Consider the following 24,041-nt stretch of genomic DNA (forward strand, 5'->3'; position numbering starts at 1 on the left):
ATAGAAATAAGACTGCAAAGGATGATGTGATTGGGGTTTGCCCTGAGGTAGCTCTGAAGCTAGTTGAGAACATGTGCAGTATGTACTTCAGAAATGAGTAATGCGAAATATCACAGTGAGTACCTTTTCAGGTCATTTCCCTGGCTGGACCTGAGACCCTTCAGGATTTGCATCTTTATTTCTATTTGTGCCTTAGCGTAGAGAGGAGATGTACTGCTGGTCACACTAGAAGTTATCTACTGAGAGCATGAAGTATATATACTGAAGTCTTCTGGTAAGTGTCAGTTTGGGCAGTGTAGCTCATTGAGCCCAGCTGAAATGCTTAGAAGTGATGCCTCTATCATAAGGATGATTTTCAAGTCAATACCTAAATGGAGTATAAGCAGATTAAGTGTTTATTTCTGAAATGCAGCATCTCTGCCTAGGTTTTAGTTGCTGCTTTATTATTTGTTCTGGGTGAAACTTGGCATAGGGAAGTGGCACAGAATGATATTCTTGCTTAAAGACATAAAAAATAAAATGCCATCACGTCATCCCTACATGTTACAGACAAAACAAGAAAATAAAGCAAATTTTCCTTCTGAAGATACAAAGTAAATAACAAACAGTTGGTACTCACACTAATAGAGTAGCCTGCTTCGGGCACAGCATCTTGCATGGTGGTGTCTGTAACAGGGCTGCTCTTGGTGTTGTGATGGAGGATGCCTTGTTCTGGTAGGGAAGACCCTGCTGCCCTCATCCTTCCAGTTCTGCAGTGTGTTATCTCCAAAGAAGTGTTCATCTTTCCCCTCCCACTCCCAGCCTTGCTACTACTGTTCCACTCACAGGAGTGGAAGAAGCCTGTTTATCTAACCCTTCTGCTCTTGTCTGCCCACATCTGTGGACTTGTCCTTATCTCATGTATCCTTCTCCTGAATCTGGCTTTGTTCCATCACTTGGTGCTGCTCTTTCAGGAGAAATCCATTCCCCTGGCTGCTGAAAGGACTCAGAACCTGGGCTGGGCATGCTGTCTGTGCCACATATGCTCTGTTGTGGCTTCTTTACAGAAGCAATTTATTATGCCTACTGCAAGAGGGAAAAGCAGGGCTGCTGTACAGTGCACTCCCCTGGCACTCAACCAGGCACAGAATGTATGGATCTGTACTTTTAAGAGCCTGAGCAGGAGGATGGAAGCGTTTGTTCCTGGGAGTGTAAAGGGAAGGGATGGGGAATAAGACAGAAAGAAATAATATGGATGTGATGGGATGATAGCGTGTGGATTTCTGTAAAGCCTTTTGGCTGGAACTCCTGATGGGTTAAGTACAGGGAAAACCTGGAAGCTGAATTGTGTGTACATCTTAGTAGCTTGTGGGTTATGAACACATTTTTTCTTATATAGGGGATCAAATCATTCATCCAGAGTGTAATTACTAAGGTAACTCATTTGGGGGACTTGTTGTGGATTTGGGTAATTAACCTTTAGCTTCAATGGGAGGAGAGACCTCCTGGAGGAGGAGCAGTGATTTCTACTGACTTACTTCAGCATCAACACAACTACAGTGGTGTAGTGCCACAGATAGGCAACACCAGGTTCCCGAAACTGGGCAGTCTGAAATTCTGCATGGTGAGAAACTGAGGAAAAACTGTTAGTAATATTGTTATGTTAAGGCTGAACTTCAACAGCATGCAGTTCTGGGATGAATGCCTCTAAAAAGGAAAATACTTAGTTAAAATGTGGTAAGCATATTCTTTCAAGTCACAGTAAATTAGTGTTTCAAGGATGGGGTTAATAACGAGCAGAAATGTGTTGGCTTAATGATCACTGTTCTCTTGGAGGTACTCATGGTATCTGCTCTGCTGTTCAGAGCTTATTGAAAAATGACTCACAGAAAACTTTTTTGTAAGTAATCCTCTTTCTTTTTTTAATGTCTTTTGTGAGGACTTTGTTTTTTTTCCCTTCCAATAGTCTGGAAGCCACTCAGTTGACACAATAAGTGGTTTCATTTTTCCCTGATGCTGGGATCTGGATGCTGCTGAGGTTTTCACATCCACCTTTGCTTTGAGCTCTGACAAAGATCAGAAAGAAGCTGGGTTTTGGGCCAGAGCAGAAAGCTTTGGGAAAACATGGGACACAGCATCAGAGGAATCTTAAATCCTAAAGGACTCATAAATGCAAGTAAATGCAAGTAGTGCTTTTCCCACAGCGAGTCAGAATGTGACACTGCAAGCTGGAGATCAGTAGCTGGAGTATCCTACTGCACTAGAAAGCAAATCTATATTATAACTACCTTTTTGTCACCTACAGTAAGGTAGCAGTAAATTGGTGTGGCTTCCATTTGTTCTGATGCTAAAAGAGCTGATGCAGGATTCGAACTTTGTCACATATTGACCACAGGCATCCATAGGAATGGAGCTGAGGCAGCAGAAAATTGCCTGAATGATGCAATGCCTCAAAGATTCCAGGGTTAATCCCACTGGAATGGAAAAAAATACAGCTGTATTTATTTGAAAAACAAATGCAAGAATATCCCAGTTAACTCCTTATGTTTCTGGAAATCTAAAATAGTGAGAATGGGTCACAGTCTGTAGTGAAGTTTTACCACAGGTCACTTCACTGTAGGCTTAGTAAGTTATGGGAGATATTTTTGAGACACTGGAGGTTGTAGGATGCTCCTTGTTCTCCTTTCACTTGAACCCACTGTGCATCTTTTGGCAATACTCAGTTTAGAGCTTAGGGAAAGGAAAACACACTCATTTTTGTACTTGCCTGTAGCATTACATAAGCAATCCATGGTGAAACCAGGAGCTGAAATCCAAGTCTGCTCACTGTCTGTGTTTAAAACATAAGCTCATTCCATATCTTCATTTCCATTGTCAATATTAAAGCTGTGCAGGTCAAGGCCATGGTGCAGAACATTGAGGGGCATGGATTTCTTTCACTACCATTACTGCTGGATTGGCACAATTGCCCATTGTCACACCTGTTGGATGAGGAAGGGTGGTACCAGAACACAAGCAGTGCAGGCAGAGCTTCGAACAGAGGTGACCATATTCATGCCATGGACATCATGTTTTGAAGCAGTGCTTCTCCCCTAAATAGGGAGACAAATGATTGTGTGCCTCTTCAGAAGACTCTGAAGACATGAGCAGCTGACTACTTGAAAACCAGGCCACAAACTATCAGGGTCATCAGCAGATGTCATGAGCGTGCCTGGCTTTGCTTGAAGCACTTGGATTTGGAAAGAGAGAAAGCAAAGGAGAGCTTGTAGCCTGTGGATGTGAAGTCAGCATTAGGGAAAGGATAACAAAAGGCTTCCTTCCTTTGCAATGACTTGGGCAACAGCAACATTTGGGGTGCTTGTGAATTTAGGAGGAAGCTGCTGCTGCTTTTGCCTTGGCAATACTTGTATTTTCTTAGCTGGGAGAAGCCCTTTGTGGAAGCAAAACCTCTGACTGCTGTTTCAGACATGATCTGCTGTTTGCATGCTGGAGCAGTAGTGTCTCTTGACACCCAGAAGTGTGAGTGATTTTGTTGTAGCTCAGGTAATTGTACTTCATCAGAAGAAGGCACGGTAGTTTTCAGTCTCTGCTTCAACTTTTCTGCCTGATGACATAGAGATTAATTATTTTCCAGTGTACATATGACAATATGGATTGGTTTCTCCCATTAGCCTGGAACTTCATCTGCAAGAGCCTTAACTGCTAGAGATGGGGCTAGAGGGAGTGTGCTGTGAGTGCAAGCTTCTTCAGAACTGTCCTTCCTCCTTTGGGAAGTGCACTTTTTGTGCCTTCAACTCCTATCAGTGCCACAGCTGGAGTGCCCTGCTGGGACCCATGAGCACTCTTAGAAACGGGATAGCTGTGGCTAGGGAAGGAAATGATCGCTCATTCATCTGAAATTTCCTATTTTGTTGCAGGGACTTTCTGCCACGTGGTTCTGGCATCGTGACCAGGCGTCCTCTGGTCCTGCAGCTGGTGAATGCAAGCACAGGTATGTGAGCTGCATCCCCTTTGTGCTGCCTTCCCGTCCTAGTCAGAAGGGTCTTACTTCATCAGTGGCACTGCTCAGTGTGAAAAAGTAAATAAGAATATTTTTATTCCCCAGTAAAAATGATGTTTTCCCTGATAAATGGTTTTCAGTTCTGCCTGTTTAACATCTGATGCATTAAGTGTTCAGAAAGAAAACGATTCTCAGTAGTTTTGTTTGAATTAAGCGTTGTTTCATGCATACACTTGTCCTGATTTTCCTTTGTCTGTGCAGCTGTGACTCTTATGAGTGGGCATGACCCAAAAACTGGAGGAAACTGCTTATAACCCTGTGAAACAAGAGGGTGGGGTGATTGTAGTGCACTTAAAATCAAGTGTGAGAGTGCTGGGATCTGAAGAGGAATGACTGCAGTTCGGTGACTGGAGTTGTGGACTGTTTGCTGCTTTGGCTACTGCTTGCAGAGTGCTTTCATTACCATTCCCCTCAAACATGAGATCTCACTGAGGAGTTGGCAAGTGGCTGTTTCAGGGTATTCTTCCTCTCTTGTCAGGTGGACCTGACCTGTTTATAACAGTCCCCCAGTCTATAGTAAGGAAGCAATTTGACTTTGGTGGGGATTTTCCTCTTGCAGTGGAGGGTTCTTGAATTGGTTAGCATATTCAAGAACAAAAAACCCACCAAAACAAGCACAAAAACCCACCAGCCAATTCAAAACTGTCAGAAGGCTTTTTTGCTACCTTGAGACTCCCTTGAGTCTGTTTTCAGCATGTCATGACTATTATTTACCCACATTACTTTAATACAGAGCTGGTCCAAGTTCTGAATACAGATGTGTTTCTCGATGCTTCTGTGGAAGTTGGAGGTGTGTGTTAGCTTGGTTAATGTCAACAGAGAAAGTCTGGGATTATTTCTTGGATGAACACAAGTGAGGATGCAAACTCTGAGATAGGAGCTGGGTTGGGAAGATCTGGGCTTATAGATTCTCTCAGGTGTTGCTACAACAGTAAGGTCTGTCAGACTCATGGGATGTAGAAGGAAGGACCGTTCCTTGCCACGCTTCACCCCTTCAGCTGTTATTGTGTTTATTTTTAACCCAGGACATTTTATTAAACTTCTGTGAATTTTTCTGACTCTTTTGTTTTTGACTCTGCTTCTGTTTAAATAGAATATGGTGAGTTCCTGCACTGTAAGGGAAAGAAATTCACAGATTTTGAGGAGATCCGTTTGGAGATTGAGGCTGAAACGGATCGTGTTACTGGCTCCAACAAAGGGATTTCCCCAGTGCCCATCAACCTCAGAGTCTACTCTCCTCATGGTGAGTCTTAATGCAGTCTCTGAAGTCAGGGATAGATGAGGCAGATGGCTGTTCTGTCATAATGTGAAGACAAAACAAAGATGAGATGGAGTGTGAATGTACTATTTTTACTTAAATCCCCACGTGCCTGGGCTGCAGTGCATCATGCTGCCAGTCTTGGCCATATTTCTAGAAGGTTTTTTCTGCTAGTTGAAGTATCCAGCTGCTACTCTTGGAAACAGCTGGCATCTGTGCAGAAACTTCTTCCTTAGAAGACTTTATTACATCATTATGGACCTTCCTGTAAAGATTGGTGGACACTCCCTTTCTGGGGAAAGAAGTGAATCACTGACAGTATGGCTGATAACAGTTAGCGAATAGTTGTTGCTGAACTTCAACAAAAAGGAATAATTTTATATGCTTCTGTTATACTTATGATGCATTGAAGACATTAAAGCTATGAATGTTCTTGACAGACCAGACTGTTATAACCTGGACACTCACTCGTGTTGTCTTGTTTCCTGTGTATAGTCCTGAACCTGACTTTGGTGGATCTACCAGGCATGACCAAAGTCCCAGTGGGGGACCAGCCCCCTGACATAGAGTTCCAGATCCGAGATATGCTCATGCAGTTTGTCACCAAAGAGAATTGCCTCATCCTGGCAGTATCTCCAGCCAACTCTGATCTGGCCAATTCTGATGCTCTGAAGGTTGCGAAGGAGGTGGATCCTCAAGGTAAATCTCTTGTTTTAGTGTGGTATTAGGAGCCAGCAGCATGATTCTCCAGGTTGTGTGGTTAGCTCAGCAGTTTTAGACTCCTGTCTGTTGTCTTTGCTGTCTTCACCAACATATGCCCTTCTGAGAGGTGGCTTTCAGTGTTAATAGTTACTGTAATAGAAATTGTATTATTCCCCATTTTTTTCTTTAAGCCCAGTTTCTAAAGAGGTTAAGGGCTTCCTTCACTTTGCTCACCTGTGTTCTGCCTGGAGAAAAGTAGGAAAATCTTCGCTAAAATCCATCTCTATGGCAAAGCATGCAAGTGTTTGAACAGTGTATAGATGAGGATTGACCTTTTTTACCTGGTCTGCTGTTGTGACCTCTTGGCTATTATGGGAACGTGGGTATTATGTGACACTGGGGTTCAAAAGCCCTAGTGTAGCCAAGTTGGGAATTCGTGAGCTTTCTGAGTGAAGGAAAATATTATGCAGTTGTTTGCTTGATCAGTTATGTTCATATTTTACTTACAAAGGGCAACGCACTATTGGAGTCATCACTAAGCTGGATCTTATGGATGAAGGAACTGATGCAAGAGATGTATTAGAAAATAAATTACTTCCTCTTCGCAGAGGTATAATTCCTCCCCCTTTCTGCATGATCCTTTATTTTCCATGTATAAAGTATCTTTGCTTTCTTCTTTTTCTTCAATGCTCCTGGAGCATCTGTTATGATGTGTTCTTAAAGCCATCTCTGTTCCAAGCCGGAATTGAGAATCTGGGGAATAGGCATGAGTCATGCTTAAGAAAAAGTAATTTTTAGGCATTTATATCTCAATAGGTAGTGCTAGCAGAGGCATAACCCTATGCTCTTATCTCTACTTTCTTCATTATTTTTAATAAGACAAGCTGCAAAAATGGGATTCCTGCACTACTCCCCTCAAGTCTCTTACTTGATGAGATTACTGTAGTGCATCAGGTGAAATCACATTGTCTGTACTGTGCTATATGCTGTACATAGCCATAGTGAAGTACCTGTCTTAAGGATGTGAACAGGAAAGTCTTGAATGAAAACAGGGTGTTTTTTGTGACTGGAGGAACAGTAATAAGTAATCTAATTCTCAGTTGCATAGTGGCACTTCTGTCCTGCATGCCAGACTTCCAGACCCTGAGCGACACAGAGGAAATTCTAGTTTTAAACTCTTCTGGTTGGTCCTGAATGTGTTGCCCCTAGAATTTCCCATTTCCAGCTTTGTTACCTGGGTAGTTTCCTTTTCATCCTTGCAGCTACCTGATCTTCCATTCCTGTAGGTTACATTGGTGTAGTCAACAGAAGTCAGAAGGACATTGATGGCAAGAAGGACATTCAGGCAGCTCTGGCTGCGGAGAGAAAGTTTTTTCTCTCCCACCCAGCCTACAGACACATGGCTGATCGTATGGGAACCCCTTACCTGCAGAAAGTATTGAACCAGGTACTGTCACCAGCTGAGAACTGCTGCCCACTTGTGCCCTTTATTCTGGGATAGCACCGTAGCAAACTTCTCCCCGTTTCATCTTAAACCTTCTTCCTGTACAGCAATTGACCAACCACATCCGTGACACCCTGCCAGGGCTGCGGAACAAGCTGCAGAGCCAGCTGCTCTCCATTGAGAAGGAGGTAGAGGAGTATAAGAACTTCCGCCCTGATGACCCTGCTCGCAAGACCAAAGCTCTGCTTCAGTGAGTGGCCTTCACTGCATGACCCCCCAGGAGACCCTGCTTAGCTGTGGCATCTACTTCATGCGCTGTCTCCTTTTAGGATGGTCCAGCAGTTTGCTGTGGACTTTGAGAAACGCATTGAAGGCTCTGGAGACCAAATTGATACCTATGAGCTGTCAGGAGGGGCTAGAATTAACCGCATCTTCCATGAGCGTTTCCCCTTTGAGCTGGTGAAGGTACTGCTTCTCTGTGTGCTGAGATCCTTTCTTTCTCCTTTCCAGTTAATTTTCACCTTTTCCTACCTGTTTTCTTTTTACATTGCTGCTTTTTACATTTCACAATCTGTTTTCCCCCTCCTTTGACTTTTAATTTTTATCACCTTATTTTTACTTCCTGTTGTTCCTGTTGTTGGAGCCTTCCCATAATACTGTTCTCTCTTAATTCCTGTCCTTGTGAGTTAACTTTGCTTTTTCTGTTTTCCCCAGTTAATGTTTCTTTTGCTTAACTCCTGAGAAATTGCAAAATAACTTTTTAACACACACAATAGCACGTCAGTGTCTGGATGTGCCTGTAGATATGTACTTTGAGTTGCATATAAGTGGGAATGGCTTTGAGAGTTGCATTGCCATGGTCTCAGGCACCACAGTGGGCCTAAAGCTGCCCTAATGCATTTGCAAGAGGCAGGAAAGAGGATATAGATATACTTGGCCTTACTTTTTCTTTCCTCTATGGGGATGGTGTAGGCACTGCTCTATGGATATCATAACTGAAGAGGATCTGGACTGAATGGTAGATTTCCTGGATGGCCAAGTACACTAACCTGATCAGAAATATAGAGAAAAACTTTGTCTGTTTGAAAATGTCAAGTGCCAAAACATTCTTCTTCTCGATCTTCTGCATTTTGCTTTTCCTTTTCATTTAAATATGATAATTCCTTGTTAGTATAATCCAGGAGCCTAGCTTGTGTTAGATAATACAGTTCTGAATGTGAATTTTAAAACTCTTGGAGATGTTTGCTGAAAAACAGCTGCCAAGACCTCACATTATGTCTCGGGAGAAAAATGTTTGTTTTGGAAGGGCAATCTAGTGCTTCAGTCCTGCTGCTTTGTTTCTTAAGTAGTTCCTCTGGAGATGCCGGGAAGTTGACACCTGTAAATGCAGGCCTTTAGGTATTCTTATCTGTTCATTTTTATGAATAGATAGGCTTCGTGGCTGAACCCTATATCCAACATCTATGTTAATGTTCATCTGTCACACGATACTGGCATGGGACCTCTTTTCTGTGAGGCACGGTGTTACATATGCTGGCGTTCTGCAAACATGAGCCTGTTTCTGATAGAAACTCTCTCTTGGCACAGATGGAGTTTGATGAGAAGGAGCTGCGACGGGAGATCAGCTATGCCATCAAGAACATCCATGGTATCAGGCACGTATCATGCACTAGGCAGACCACTGGCTGCGTAGTCTTGTAAATACCTCTAGACCTTCCCAATGGAATTGAAGACTTCAGAGGTACGGTAGGTCAGCCACAAGGGAGAGAACTTCCTCGGACACCCTGGTGATTTGAATCTGGGAGTAGGGGCAAAGTAGCTTGCTTTCAGTTCCCATGTGAGAATTACAGAAGCCTAAAAGGTAACACGGCTTTGATGCCTAGTTGTCTCCCTCCTTATGTTTCTACATAAGAAAGGACTGAGGGATGAAAGCCCATACTGCTACTTCAGTGAGTTTTAAACATTGGTTTTCACGTTATGCTTCCGTTTCTGCCAACATCCAAAACAGCTGCTGGTCCTGAGCACCTCCTCCCCTGGAGATCTCAGGGAGCATTAGGGTGCCCATCACCAGGATCCCAGTGGCCCCAGGGAGCGAGTCCCACGGCACATTTGCATTCCCCCTCAGTGAAGGTTAACTGCCAGAAAGCGCAGTCCTGAGACACTGAGTCCTGCTGTTCCTGGGAAGGTGACCAGGGCCTGGTGCCTGTTGTCCAACTGGGATCCATTTTGCCTTTACTTGTGCCTCTGGGGAGGTGCCAAGCATCCCCCATTTTGTCTGGATTCCAGTCAGGACTTGTCCAAGGGGTACGATGCTCCCCCAGCCCTGTGTGCGGGGTGTCAGTGGTGGTGGTGCCTACTCTGAGATGCGTGTGTAACGTGACGTTCTCCTTGCCCCTTCTCCCCTCCCTCCTGCCTTGTCTTGTCCCCTACCCTGGGTGTTTAGAACCGGTCTCTTCACACCCGACATGGCCTTTGAGACCATTGTGAAAAAGCAGGTGAAGAAGATTAAAGAGCCTTGCCTGAAATGCGTGGACATGGTTATTTCGGAGTTAATCAATACCGTTAGACAGTGCACCAAGAAGGTAACTGGAGGCAGCATGGAGCTGGCACCTTCCACCCCTCTCTCTGGCTGCGGCACAGCATTGTGACCGGGGCAGGGACTTGCCTGCAGCGGCACTCGGTGTTTCTGATCACCTCCTCAGCATGACTAGACCTGAGCGGTACCAGCCTGGGACGATCCAGCCAACAAGCCAAACAGAAAGGGGAAGCACTGTGAAATGTGGGCAGCGGGCTTGTTCCTGGAATGCTTTAGAGCAGAGGGGTACTGGAGGTGTCCCCTCTGTGCCTCCAGTCTCTAGCATGACTCCTGATTCCTTCCTAAGCTGTGGGTATTTCTTCTTAAGGGGTCACATTTGACTTAAATTTAGATTGTGTTTCTTTACCAAGCCAGGAAACTGGGATTTAAATTTTGTTCCCTCTGCTCTCTTAAAAGTAGGAGGGTTAACCCCAAACAAGTCTTTAGTATCAGGGCAGAGTGCTCCTGGCTGGGTGAGTGGGGCTGAACTTCAGAGGCCACAGTGGTTACAGGGAAGCGTTCCTGTGGTGTTTGGCTTGGTTTTTGGTTGGCTTGGTCCATATCCTGTTCTGGAAGAGCAGCACATGGCTGAGAAGGATCAAGTAAGAAAAGTCAGTTTACCTTTGGGCTCTTTGAGAAGGCTCCAGGCTTTGTCATTTGTGATTCATATTGTTATTTATTGGAGTTTGGGGAGGAAGTTTGCCTTAATTCTGCTTTCTGGATGCAGAAGCCTTTGTTTCTGAGACTGGGGTTGAAAAGCAGCGAGATAGGAAGATATGTGCCATTCCTCTCAGCCATGGCTTGCTGCTTCAGCCAGGGCTGGGTACTGGTGAAGAGGCACCTGAGTTAGGATGGGAACATGGGCACTGGAGACTGGAATCGCCACAGATGCAGGTAAATAGGCACTGCAGGAATGGCTGGAGCCACCTTGTCCCTGTAAGGGTGGGGAGAGGTGCCCAAGTGGTGATAGTTGCCATCCTTAGGGCCAGGAACCCCTGTAAAAGAGCTCAGGGTTGCAGACATGCTCTTTGCTCCCCAGGACAGCCTGGAAGAGCAAAGCAGATGCAGGGAGAGTTTGCTCAGGTTTCTAGTGTGCTGGAGGAGCTTTCTTTTTCTGTCCTGCTGTTCTTTCTTGGGGTGTGTGACTGTGGGGAGCACCCAGAAAATTGCCATTAGTGCCTGGTGACAGGTAAGCACAGGCCCTCAGGCTGCCAAGTATCCAGAGTTGCCTGCTAACTGGATCAGAAGGGCTCACCTTTTCAATGCCCTCTGAAACTTATCTTGGCTTGCTCTTCATCCATCAGATACTGTTAAAAATTTCCTATTCATTGTCCCTGCTTTTACCCCTCCATCCATTTCCCACTTTTCTTCATTGTTTTTGTTCCCTCTTTACTCACACCTCTGGTAGAGGGATTGAGCAGATGGCAGCAGGTTCTTCCAGCCATCAGGTGGGTAGTGCAGGCTGAGAGATTAGGGGAAGAAGAGACTGTAGGAATGTGATAGGGGAATGGTGAAGGCTGAGGATTAGTGTTCTGTTTTAGCATCGATCCTGCTGCTGAGAACTTGCTGAGGGCAGTGCTGATTGCTGTATGCACTGGTAGTCATGGTTACAGTTATCTGTTCCTGAAACAGTACTGTTGTTCAGGTGGTACTTAGGTATGTGAAGGCATTGATTGTTTGAGGACCCATGAGTCTGGCCTTCAGAGCAGTGCACACAGTGAGGGGAAGCAGTGTGTGCTGGGTTAGGCTGCTGGGTACGTAGGAATAGCTGCTAGGTCTGAGGGTGTGAATGGAGCTCCAGAAGCACCTTTGCTTTGCTTTGATTGCCTGCTTTGGCACCTTTAGAGTCTGTTGGGTGAAGCTGAATCCTGTGCTGTACTCTAACCTTCTTTGCAGCTTAAAAAGGCAGATTACTGTTGGTACTATAATGTATTGATGAGTGTTACAATAGAGTGCGTTGCTCGGGGTTTTGCAGGTGTTATCTATAGGGATACAAAGAGGGAAATAAGTGTTTTTAAATGGAGTAGTGTTTATAATTAACTCTGAATTGTCAGCTTAAAGCACCCCAGGTTTGACTAGGAGCTGCACCTTTGGAATAACAGGATCCCATTCCTGTGTCAAAGGCATGACATCCTCTTGAAAGGGGGGGATCCCCTCAACTGTATTATGCTGTGCTTAAAAAAAAGTAACTGAGATTGTGTCACAGAGAGCACCCTGATAGGAGCTCTGAAGCATTAAAGATGTGCTGGAGAAACATCTTCGGATGCAGCAGTAGTCTCAAGTTGGGATAACCTGGCTGTTTTTTTTAACTGTGCAATTTCTGTGGTCTTTCTGCTCTGTCATAGTGGAGGCCCTGAGAATACAGGCTGCTTCGTTTAGTGTCGTTGGAATCTATTACTTCCATATAAACTTGAAGCCTGTACTGGGCCTGGTGCTACAGGTTAGCTGGTGCAGGGCAGCTGTGGATGCCCTGTAGCTTGTTTGTATTTCCTAAGCACTGGCTACATCTGGTCTTACTGAGGAGTTATCTGTTGCTGGGAAGGCAAGTAAGACAAAAGGTGCTCTGTAAATGGACTTTTTTATGAGTCCATTTATGATAAATGGTTTTTATCCATCTCTGAGTTGAGTCCACTTGGTCCTCCTGCCAGCACAAGATGCAAGTGGCAAACTTCTGAGTCTTAAGCTTAGCTCCTGTTCAGGCCTAGAAGAAGGAAAGCGTGGAAGGGATGACCGACCACAGTGTGAGGTAGAGGGGAACGCTTGAGACAAAGGGAAATGAAGCATGATGAGCCTGTAGGAAAGAGTTAGTGGCTCACTGAGGCAATAAGCTTTTCTTCAGGAAGAGATCACCGGATCCCTGGGGGGTTTTCATCCGTTCATCTTGCTCTTGACAGCTCACCATTTCACCAGCCCAGCTGCTCCCACCTTCTTCTCTCTGCCACTTCCATTTGCCTGTAGACTCTCCTGATACTTGGCAGTGGACAGGCCCCATAGCAATGCTCACCTGGTTCAGTAAGCTAACAGAGTGAACCAAAATCTCACTTCTCATTTTGCCTTGTTTTCTCTCTTTTCCCTTTTCCTTCCTCCTCTTTCCTTCCTCCTCTGCTCTTTCTCTGCTTCGCTCTCTTCTTCCTCGTTGCTTCCTCCCACCCTGCCCCTGCCATGCAGAACGGGTCTCTTCACGCCTGACCTCGCTTTTGAAGCCATAGTGAAAAAGCAGGTGCAGAAGTTGAAGGAGCCGAGTCTGAAGTGTGTGGATATGGTAGTGAGTGAGCTCACATCCACCATCAGAAAGTGTAGCGAAAAGGTAAAGAAAAACAACAAAAAATAATGCCAAGAAAGGTCAACGCCCACCCCCTTCCCACACACACTTGTGCCAGTTCTCTGCACACACCACAGGAGCAAACCTAGGGAGAGAGGAGGGGTGTAAAGATGCCTCTGAAGGACAGCAGCCATCTGCAGGCGTCAGTGCAGGTTTGAAGCAGCGGAGCAGGAGCAGTGGGCATTAGCTGATGGCTCTTTGGCTGAGATGTGGGCTGGGATCCAGTGGATTACTCTGTGCCCTTTTCCTCTCTGTCTCAGCAGAGTTCAGCTCAGTGTGGAACAAGCCCTTTGCTGTGCTAGTTCCTGCATATTTGGAGCTCCTTACTTGTTTTTGTTGTGACCCTGTCCCCAGAAATTCCATGTATGAGAAGGTAAAAAAAGCCAGAGGGAATAAACTGCTGTCCGCTCCACAGCATGAGTTTCAGCAGGCCTCACCTTGCCTACCAGTGCTCTGCATACAAGGCAGCAATCAATTCAAGCTTGAAGCACAAGCTATTCTCCTGGAGATACTCAGAGTAAACAGAATACTGACCCAGGAGACTTAGTGGGGAAGAGCTTTTCCATGCATGGCTCCTGTTACATCATTCTCCTGCCGATATCTTGCTCCATGGACTGTGCTCAGTTGAGGTAGCACGAGCACTTTCACTTTCACACTGCAGAGCATCAGAGGTGAGGCCTTAGGGGCACAGGGCGGCAGTAGTTTGAGGGGAAAACTGCCATAGGTGCAGTGCATAGGGCTTGGGGCAGCAGTGGGTCCGCTTCCCAGGACAGCTTTGTCCAGGAGGGGGCACCACGTGCCTCCTGAAAATCAAGACAGATGTGGCAATTAATTCGTGTTACATTTACGAGCAAGGGGCGAGAAGCATGTCTGGCACAGCAGAAATATATTCTGGGAACTGAGTTGCAAGGGCTGTTTCACTAGTTATTTCAAGCCTAGAAAATTACAGTCCTGTTCTCGCAGGCTCGCCAGCCTTACAACCTCAGGTGGGGAAGGAAGGGCAGATAACTGAGAGGAGCTCAGTCAAGGTGGGAGCTAAGCTGGTGAGGATTGGTTGTGCTTAGGAGCATGGAGCTCACCTCCATGGAGGAGATGTCTTTGTGGCCTGAGCTCTGTCTGCTGTACTTCTTGAAGATGTGGGTTTTAACCCATGATGTGGTGGAGGGCCCATAGGTATGTTCAGGGGTGTTGCAACCAAAATATTTCCTGCAAAGAAGGTGATGGTAGTGTACTATAGGAAGCTAATGGCTGTAATACAACTTAGCCTGAGAGACAAACATTAGAGATGATTATATGAGAAATGCCTACTTGAATTACTGTATCTAATGATAGTAATATGGGGGGGGAAGCTTTAATAATACTTAAAGGTAAATGCCTATATCTGGTAAGAGGGCTTATCTTGCCTGCTCCTCATATTGAAAGAGGGTAGAAAGCCAGGAGATCTCAAACTGCCATAGACCCTTCAGGTTAGCAACCAGTCTCAGGTGGGTTCTGATGGCTTCAGACAAAGGCTAGTAACTGCACAGAGGCATTAACTAATTTGCAGTGTTTATCTTGCATGTTATAGCCTTAACTGCTTCACCTGGATGAGAGCATGCCCTATTAGGGGAGGCATCTGGAAAAGGCTACTTAAGGACTGATGCTAATTGTAAGGTCACACTGAACCACTGTGGTGTGGATTGATGCTGCCGTTCAGATGTCAAAAACAAACCTTTGAATCAAGCCCTGCAAGGCTTTATGAAAGGAAGGCAGCTTGGGCTAACATCCTTTGAATTAGCTGAGCAGTCCTGTAGCCTTGGTTTGTTGCTGTCCTGAACTATTGTGTGGTGTTGTTTGTGTGCTGTCACAATTATTTCATTTCACCCCAGAAGGTGAAGAAATCTTTGTGTGCGGTTAAGCTGCATAGATGGAATAAGAAGAGAGTGCTAACAAAGGACATAGACAAACCCATCTATTCCTTGTGTGCTACAGAAGCACAGCTTTCCTGTCTGAAGAGAGACTTGCAACTGATTGTCAGTGGGTTATTAGAGCTGAGGGCTGAAGCACAGGTTGCCATTCTCTGCCTGGTCTGATCCTGAGCTTCTTCCAGTTGGCAAAATGGAGAGCAGCTCTGAAATCAGCAGAAAGCTGTTGCAGAACAAGCACACAGGGCCTTAGTTTTGGGAGGATAGCATCCTAGCCAGTGTTGTTCCAAAAGCAGGAACCTTCTGTGCCAAACTGCACTGCAGCATCTCACAAATGCAGGGGAAGTCTTGTCAGTCAGCATCCTTTCGGTTGGAGGTTGATCTTCAGTGTGCAGGCATGGACTCCTGGAATGTGCAGAGAGAGGAACTAAGAAATATGGGTTCAAAGTGGTTTTCAGAGAGGGCTGTGAGCTTGTATTTTATGAAACAGGAAAAAACAGCTAAAATAGAATTGAAAACCTGCTTGAAATGTGATGTGATCTCAGGCTGACAGGCTTAGCCCCTTGAAGGGTCCCTGCTCTCCTGTCTTTCAGAGTCATGGCATTTCTGGGTGCTGTTCATACTGCTGATAACTCCTTGTCCCTCTATGCCCTATTGCATGTTCCCTCATGGATGTGGTATCTTGTGGCCTGTCCGTGTTACTTTTCTTTGCCTGCCCTTGCTTCTCCTATGCATGCTTGGGGTTAGAATCTGCTGCTGCATGGGGATTAATGCTGTCGATTTATTTTTGCACATTAATGTTGCTGGATGACCTGGGTTCTGAATAAACCATAATGTGTTTTCTTTGTGTGCCTTTGGAATGATGGGGAGGGGGGTGGGGGTGAGAGGGAGAGGGTCCATGTGTGTTTTGACTTTTTTTTTTTATTTGAAGCAAAAAAGCTGAGACTTGCTTAGAGATTTTCCAACTTCCTGTTTTTCTGTTTGACATAACTTTCCTATTTATCCTTTGCCAACCCTCCTTTCCCCCTAGGGAAACAGGAAGCTTTGCTTGTGTGTGTCTGTGAAGCAACCAGCTGCCTGAACCATAAAGATCATGGAGAATGCCCAGCTCCCCACAAGTGGTGGTGGGGAATGCTCTCACTTTTTATTTTCCTGCCTCTGTGAAGTCATTGGTGTTCAAAACAGTTTTGAAAATAGGTGGTCTCAAAGCTAGTTATCAAATTCAGTTCCAAGCTACTGCGACTCACTTGACTGCGAGGGTGCTGAAAGGTTTTGAGACTGTAGTTGTTAGAAATGTAGGTAGGTACTGTGTGAAAGCCTGCGTCCTCTAAGGGTGTTCATCTGAGCTGTGGAGTCTTGCCCAACAAAGGTAGAGAGCAGCACCTGGGTGCACAGAGCAGAGCACAGCATTCCTTGGAGTCTGACAGACCTTCTGTCTCTACCTGCAGATGCTGATGGAGAAGGCCGGGTGCTTTCATTTAATGCCCCCAGCAAACGGGCATCCAAATCCAGTTCCCTCCCCATGGAGGCATCCCATATGTTTTAGCTATTTGTAGCAACAAGCAATTCACCTACATAGTGAATGAGATGCTGAATGTCTAGAACAATTGTTCTAGCTTAATATGAAGAGATCAACGAATGGTAACTGGTATGAGAGTCAGATATGGTGGCTTTGCTGCAAGTCTCACTTAGAGGTTGCTGTAAGAGTGAGGAGGACTATTCTTTGAGGCCCAAAACAAGAGGGAATTAAATTTGCCTTCAGCAGACTTCAGAAACTTGGAAAATCTGTTTGCAAGTCCAGCTTTTCAGAACTCCCCTTTAAAAAATAAACTAAACTGGTTGCAGAGTATATGTGTGCATGCCTACGTGCAGGGGGCTGTTCCCCTGCTTCCTTTATACCTCCCTTTCCCTTGTGCACGTGTTTTCTCTCTCCTGCAGCTCAGCCAGTACCCTCATCTGCGTGAGGAGATGGAGAGGATTGTAACTACTCACATCCGTGAGAGGGAAGGCAGGACCAAAGACCAGGTGTGTGTAAGAGGGAAGATGACATGGGGTGGGTGACACTCTGGGCTAGAGGGCTCTGAACCAAGGGGCTACTGGCAGCAGAGGGCTGATGAGATGAACTGTGTACAAGGCTCTGTCTGCTCTGATTGCTAGTAGTATCAGTCACTAATGTCTGTCTTGTTCTGTCTGTGCCACTGTTTGGCAGGTTATGCTTCTAATAGACATTGAGCTGGCGTACATGAACACAAACCATGAGGATTTCATTGGCTTTGCCAAGTAAGCACTATTACTCTGTTGTCTCTTCTTAATGTGTTTCCTGTGGCTCTGTCCTATAACTGCTCCAGTAAATGGTTTGTGGAGGCCGTGGTGCAATGCTGTGGTCCTGAAGTATGGCTTGATTCTCATATTGCTTCCCTTTCAGTGACTCCACATCCCAAGTCTGGGGAGGAGAGCTAGGGGTGCTTGTGATGTAGAAGGGAAAGTTAGGGCATTAAGGTTGTGTCAAACTGTGGAGGGTTAGTGACCTAAATGTGATTCAGGTGGGATTGAGAAGATGAGTAGACCAGGGCTGAGTGAGCAGGTGGAGATGGATTGGGTTATCAAGGCTTGGAAGCCAGTGGTGAGGGGCATGAGCTCACTGTAACAGCTGTGTGATGGGAGCAGGCTGCAGGTGATCGAGAAGAGCCTGAGGAGTTTTGAATGTCTCCACTGTTGTTTGCAGTGCTCAGCAGAGGAGCAGCCAGATGAGCAAGAAGAAGGCAGCTGGCAACCAGGTAGGCCAAGTTTCCATCTCCTTCACTGCTGCAAGAAGGACGTGTTTGTCACCTGGGAGCTACCAGGTGGACAAGTGCTGGGCTGGATGCAGCAGTGCTCTTAAGTTGTGGCTTTGTTTTTCTTTTATACTTATCAAGTTCTGTTGACATCTGGAGGAGAGATTCTCAGACTCAGTGCAGTTGTAAAGAACCAAGTGTGCAGCAACAACAGAGGGAAAGTGTCTTAGGGGCAAATGGGTGTTTGATAGTCAACACTTAATTTTGTTTGGTCAGAAGGGGTACAGTACTCCAGGGGTAAGCTCACCACCTGCTGTCTGCTCTTGATTTTCTGATGGAAGTCCCTATCAATGTTGTATACATCCCTGGGTTTTCAGCCCCTTCACTAGCTGTGCCAGCTCTTCTGCTGAGATCAGGGAGCACAGAATGCTTGGGGTCTTGTAGATGTGTTTGCATTTGAGCCACTTAGTAATAAAGGGAACTCCCTCTTCCAGTCTGATTACTGCTAGGTCTGCTACAAAATAGACTTGTCAGTCCTAGTTGTCTTTCCCATCGGTGGCCATTACTTTCTGCAGAGGTACTTCAAGAGAGTTTGTGGTCTCTCTTGTGGAAATTTTCAGTGGAGGTACTTCAACCCTCTGCACTGGAAGACCAGAGAGTGATGTATAGCCATAGCTGCACCAGCTGTGTGTGAGAACGTGCTCAATGGGAGAAAGCACAGTGGAAGAGTGGAGTCCACTTATTCTTTCAGGAGCTGTAGGGGTTGCACATGCAATTACGAAGGAGCTGATGACACCTTCTTGCAGATTTGCTGTGGAAATGACAAGGCTATCCAGGCAGGAAGATGCTGTAGCATCACAGAGTGAAACAAAAGCTTTCATTTAGCCTTCTTTTAAAAAAGCCTTCACTCGTGACGTCTGTTTGCTTTAGGACATATTTGATCACCTCTTCCTGCACACATACATGCAGACTGAAGTAGGCTGTCAGGTTGGGCTGCCCAGTATCTGCTTTGTGGGATCTTGGTGCTGCTGTATGGAGCCTGGAGCTCTGCAGTGCACCTTGCTGGAGAGCTGACTGTACCAGAGCGCAGAAAGCAAGCTCTGCACCAACCTGTGAAATCCTTGGGCTTTTTCTTTTGGCAGGCTTTGTTTTGGGTTGGGATTGCTTTTCTTTTTGCCTGGGATATAAGTTTCGGCACCAGGTTCCGATTTATTTTTATTTTTGAGCCTCTCTTTTCCTGCTCCAGCTTTCCTGGTAATAATTTCTCCTCTCTTTGCTCCTCTCCTGCTCTCTGCTCTGCTGCTGTTGCTATGGTTCCCCTTTGCAGGATGAGATCCTGGTGAGTAGAAGGCCGCTCAGTAGGGTGTGCTAATGAACATCAATGTTGCATCTGGGAAGGTGAGAACAGCGTATAGGAAAATTATTTCTGCCGCTGCTGAATGGGGAGAGGAATGCAGCTGACACTAGATCCAGGTGAAGCAGAAGCAAGGTATAAAGGTGTAGCGTGCTGAGGAAAATCTTGGAGCTGCTGGTACATCTGCAAGCGGGTGGAGACGGAAAGCAGCGATCCAGGGATCTGGGGTTCTGTTTCACTGCCCCCTCCCGTCCACTGCGAGAATAGGACTGTCTCCAGTTCTAACGGTGGGAAGGAGGCGAAGATCCAGCACCCTCACGTTTACCTTTATAGATGCAGGTTGAAGCACAGCTCTGTGGTAGGCTGCTCACACGGTGCAGCTTGCTGATACACAGTGCAGTTGCATGCTATTTTTCAGTGCAGGGTCACTTTCAACAAGCAACCCACTCACCAAGGTACACACACATTGCACACAGATGTATCTTGTGCAGCAAGACACAAGTTAATGCCTTAAAGCTGATGCGTACTTGCATCTGATTATTGGTGTGTAAGGCTCTGAAACAGCAGATGGTGAACTGGAGTTCCATGGAGAGTAATAGCCTGGCTTCTCTACAGACTAACCTATAGGAACTTGCATTGCTCCATTAATGTGATTACTCAAATATGTGGGTTATGCTGAAGTCCAGTGTACTGATTCCAGATGCACCATTTTGTTCTCACATACTTGATGTCTCCTTGTCACAAAACTCAGTTATTTCAGAGTTGCTTGCCCATCTTTTTCTCTTGAACTGTTTCCCCCCACCCCTGAGCTGGGCGAAGCACTCCCCACATGGCAGCATGCTGAAAGTGGTGCTGCTCTCTTGATTTTTCTCTGGGCATGTTTTTTTTTTCTGGGTGTGTTGCTGTGACCTGATGCTTCTGAAGGTTGTGCCTGCTCACAAGGCACTCAATGCAATTCTTCCCGTGTCACTTTCCTCTTGAGGCACAGCCAGGTTCCTTCCTGCATCCTTTTTATTCCTGGCCTCTTTGAAGCAAAGATTTTCACTGGGCAGTTGAGTGGGGGGCTCTTCTGGCAGCAGCAGAGAGCACGGTGTTCCTTGTCTTTCCATATGGTTGTGTTGTAGGGGTACCCTCTGCTCTTTCCTCTGTCACCTGAAGCTTTTAGGACCTTTGTTAACGCTTATTGCTTCCAACTTTGTAGGTCATCCGAAAGGGCTGGCTCACCATCAACAACATTGGGATCATGAAGGGTGGCTCCAAGGAATACTGGTTTGTCCTGACAGCAGAGAACCTCTCCTGGTATAAGGACGATGAGGTGAGTAGCTAGATCAACTCTGAAGTTTGAAAAAGCTCTCACTTTTCCTGAGTATAGCAACAGGGGCTGTAAAGCTGAGGGGGCAGCTCAGATGCTGCCTCCTTCTGTCTTTGGGTAAAGTACACTTGGCTCCACCACGATTCAGTTGCTGAACTTATGAGGCAAGGCTGTGCCTTGTTCCCGCATGAGTGTGCTAATCAGTGCATTTACCTGGAATGTTTTTGTTCAGAGTACTGCTGATCACAGTGCAGTGATGTGTGGAATATCACTGATATGGTCCTGTGTTATAGATGTTCTTCAAAATCTTGAATACTAACAATTCTATCCCTGTAGTATGGTGTCTTTCTGCTTCAGTAGAAAATAATGTAAGCAGACAGAATTGTCCCAGGTGAAAATACCATTGTCAAATATGTTTCTTCCAGTGTGAGACAAAGATAATTGTTGTATTCTCTGGTCATTCTGAGTAGAAGAGAAGCAGCTGGATGGTTTTGGTAAGGATGTGATCACAGGAGTTAGCCCCACTCCATGTGCTGGGGGTTGAAAAGTGCCTTGCTTGCTGCAGTTATGCATTCTAAGTTAGGCAGGGCTCCTGATGCCAAACACTGCTCTGTCCTTTGCTCTGTTTTTGACACTCAGCTGTTTCAAGGCATGGGGTAATGTGCCTGGGAGCTGTATCTGGGCCTGTGTTCTTGTCTAGTTGATATCAGTGGGCTTGTTTCATTCTCAGCAGGTGGAAATGATGACAAATACAGTGATGACTCAGCCTCAAAATATCACCTTCTGCATGGAGACTGCTATAGTGCTGCTGTGCATGAGCAGGCAGCGATTTCATACCTGAAGAATCAGGCATTTAAATGTCTTTGCTAAATCGATGCATCTCTGCTTTAAGACCCCCTGACCTTTGTATTCATAGTTGCCTGGGGAGGCTTCACTTCCCTCCAGGTTACATATGCTGATTGAGTGCTTATAAACATCAAGTAGTTTAATCAAAGCCAGCTGCTACATCTGCATTGTGGAGATGACCAAAGCTCCTTCCCCTGGGGAGTGGGAGGGAGGACTGCAGCATAAACTGTTAATGGATTCCAGTTGCATGGGATGAGGGTTGGACTTCTCCCCTCCTGGGGGGAGTGCAACCTTGGGGGTCGGTAGCAACTGGAGGTCTGCACAGTTTCCCTTCCCCATAGTAAGATATAGGGCTGCCTAATTAATGCAATTCCTTGCCAGCCTGGGTCCCTTATAAGCACAGGAGAGGCAGTGCTGACGAGGTCTGAGCAGCTCCTGAGAAAGGAGCCTTTGTGCTCTGTCAGTGGGAGCAGAGGGGAAAGGGAAATGTGCTTTTGATTCCTCCCCAAACACAGCTCCTTGATCTCCGGCTCAGGGGGAGATGTGGAGCAACTTCCACCTGGCTCCAGAGCTGAGCCAGACTCCAAGTTGGTGCGTTTTGGGGGCAGCTTGGAAGAGCTTCAAGCATGGGAATCCCCACCCCAAGCCCCAGTCCTGCAGAGCTGGCTGCAGTGCAGGGCCCTCTGTGTGCCCATCCTGGATCTCCTTCACTGCTGGTGGAGGACTCGCGTCCTGTGCTGCTCCTAAAAAATATGGTCATGTGCTTTTAAAGGCTGTACACAGTGATCTTTCTTCCCCTCTGGGAGGAGGGGGGAGGCTTTGCCCAGCCCTGTGGTCCCAGTTCCCTCATGCTTTGGTGGCCGGCTGGAAGAAATGAGGAGGAAGCTGGCTGTGTCCTGCTGGTGGCAGAGCTGTGGGAGGTGGACTGGGAAGGAGCAGGGTGACACGGTGTGGTGGGGTCAGGGAGCTCGGGGGGAGCGGGGACGTGGCCTCTCCCTGCCCTGTTTTGTAAGCCAGGAGCAGAGCCTGAGGAATGGAGACATCTGGACCCCATTAGTGAAATACCAGTCTTTCCGCAAAGCTGGTTTGTTTTTCCTCTGCCTCTGAAGAAAGGAATTGAAACTTAAAATGTCTTAAAGGGCCCAGCGTTGCGTGTCAGCGGGGAGATGGCTGCTGATGCTCTGGAGGGGCCTGAAGGAGTGTGCTGGGGAATGGGAGGGGAAGGAAAGAGGGGGGGCCAGGCGGGGGTGGAAAGTTGGCTCCCCACTCTGCCATACTGCCAAAACATATTGTGTGGGGTGTGTGTGCTCCTGAGCTCTCTGTTTTTCTTCCCGTCTCCTCTCAGGGAGTCAGATGCTGGGTCCTATGCAGAGCAGCCCCACAGGCAGCTGCCCTCTCCCAGACCCAGTGACCCCCCCCTGCCCCGGGGTACCTGTACCTCCCAAAGGCTTGGGGGCTGCAGGCCAGCGTGGGAGGCAGAGCCAGGGAGGAGCCTGCCCTGACTGCTGGCAGTATAGAGCATCATTTCCCTGCTCAGGGAAGCCATAGAGTCCCCGGAGCTGGATGAGTACTGCAGCATGCTGTCTGGCTGCTCAGTAAGTGTTGTAGCGGGCACCCTTCAAGGGCTTGATTCAGACAGCTCTGCCTGAATCCCTTGTGAAATCTTCAGTGCCCACTTCTCTGTACGTCCATCCCTCTCGATGCAAAAGAGGGACTGTGAGCTGTGCCTGAGCATCTGGTGCTGAGGAGCTGGCAGGCAGGATGCACTGAGCCCCACGCTGCTGCTGGTGAACCTTGCAGCCTGCTGGAGGGACCCCTGCACTCCCTCTGCAGGAGTCAGTGTCCACAGGAGTGCATGTGCAGATAGATGGATAGATCTGCTGTCCCTCTAGCAATTTGTGTGTGATACGGATGGACCTTCTGTCCTCAGGTAAATCACCTACTAGAAATGTGGGGTAGTAGATGAGTACATGAGAATATGGCATTACTTGCTGTGTGCAAGCACGTGTTGCATGCATTGCCAGTGCCTTTTGATTCCTGTCTGTGTGCAGGAGGGGTGGGTGCAGAGTTCCTGGTGGTTTCAGGTGCATGTGTTGGAATGCTTTGTATTCTTTGTGTGTCGTGTTGGTTCATCCTGCATCACTTGTGCTTGGGCTCTCTGTGCCTTTCTTTTTGCTTGGAGTACAGAGGTACTCTCCTGTTCTGGGAAGAACATGACCTTGCTGACAGTCATTGGCTGCTTATCCTGTACTTTTTGGTGTCTTGTACCCAATTCTAGTTTAAAAATAAATACATTAATCAATATTGAAGTTGTTCCCCTGCAACACAAGCATGCAGCCCCCACCTGCCCCAACCTCTGTCCCGCCAGTCTGTGTCCTTGAGGCCCAGGGTAGCTGGTAGGAATCTTTTCTTTGCTCTGATCCCCACAAACTGGTAACGAGGTGGTGCCTCTGGTCCAGCTGCATCCTGGAGTTTGCACCCATTTTGTTCAACAGACAGGTCTGCTTGGAC

At 46.6% G+C, this 24,041-nt stretch overlaps 1 protein-coding gene across 10 annotated transcripts in view; it reads left to right on the plus strand.

Annotated features, from left to right (window-relative positions):
* The window catches only part of DNM1 (dynamin 1), a 58,823-nt gene that overhangs the window by 15,783 nt on the left and 18,999 nt on the right, over positions 1–24,041 (plus strand). For all 10 annotated transcript variants that reach the window (XR_010622287.1, XR_010622286.1, XR_010622289.1 and 7 more), the window contains exons 2-15: positions 3,897–3,970; positions 5,133–5,282; positions 5,793–5,996; positions 6,511–6,609; positions 7,286–7,446; positions 7,551–7,693; positions 7,773–7,908; positions 9,031–9,098; positions 9,887–10,025; positions 17,183–17,269; positions 17,454–17,524; positions 17,970–18,021; positions 19,346–19,357; positions 20,574–20,687. Coding sequence is in view for 6 of the 10 variants with exons in the window: in XM_065737568.1 (XP_065593640.1) it covers positions 3,897–3,970; positions 5,133–5,282; positions 5,793–5,996; positions 6,511–6,609; positions 7,286–7,446; positions 7,551–7,693; positions 7,773–7,908; positions 9,031–9,098; positions 9,887–10,025; positions 17,183–17,269; positions 17,454–17,524; positions 17,970–18,021; positions 19,346–19,357; positions 20,574–20,687 (1,510 nt within the window). In the remaining 4 variants the exon portion in view is untranslated. The remainder of the gene's footprint in view (positions 1–3,896; positions 3,971–5,132; positions 5,283–5,792; positions 5,997–6,510; positions 6,610–7,285; positions 7,447–7,550; positions 7,694–7,772; positions 7,909–9,030; positions 9,099–9,886; positions 10,026–17,182; positions 17,270–17,453; positions 17,525–17,969; positions 18,022–19,345; positions 19,358–20,573; positions 20,688–24,041) is intronic.

Source organism: Cyrtonyx montezumae, unplaced genomic scaffold (assembly GCF_038088225.1).
Source record: "Cyrtonyx montezumae isolate F1298 unplaced genomic scaffold, pur_monq_1.0 scaffold_20, whole genome shotgun sequence".
NCBI lineage: Eukaryota > Metazoa > Chordata > Aves > Galliformes > Odontophoridae > Cyrtonyx > Cyrtonyx montezumae.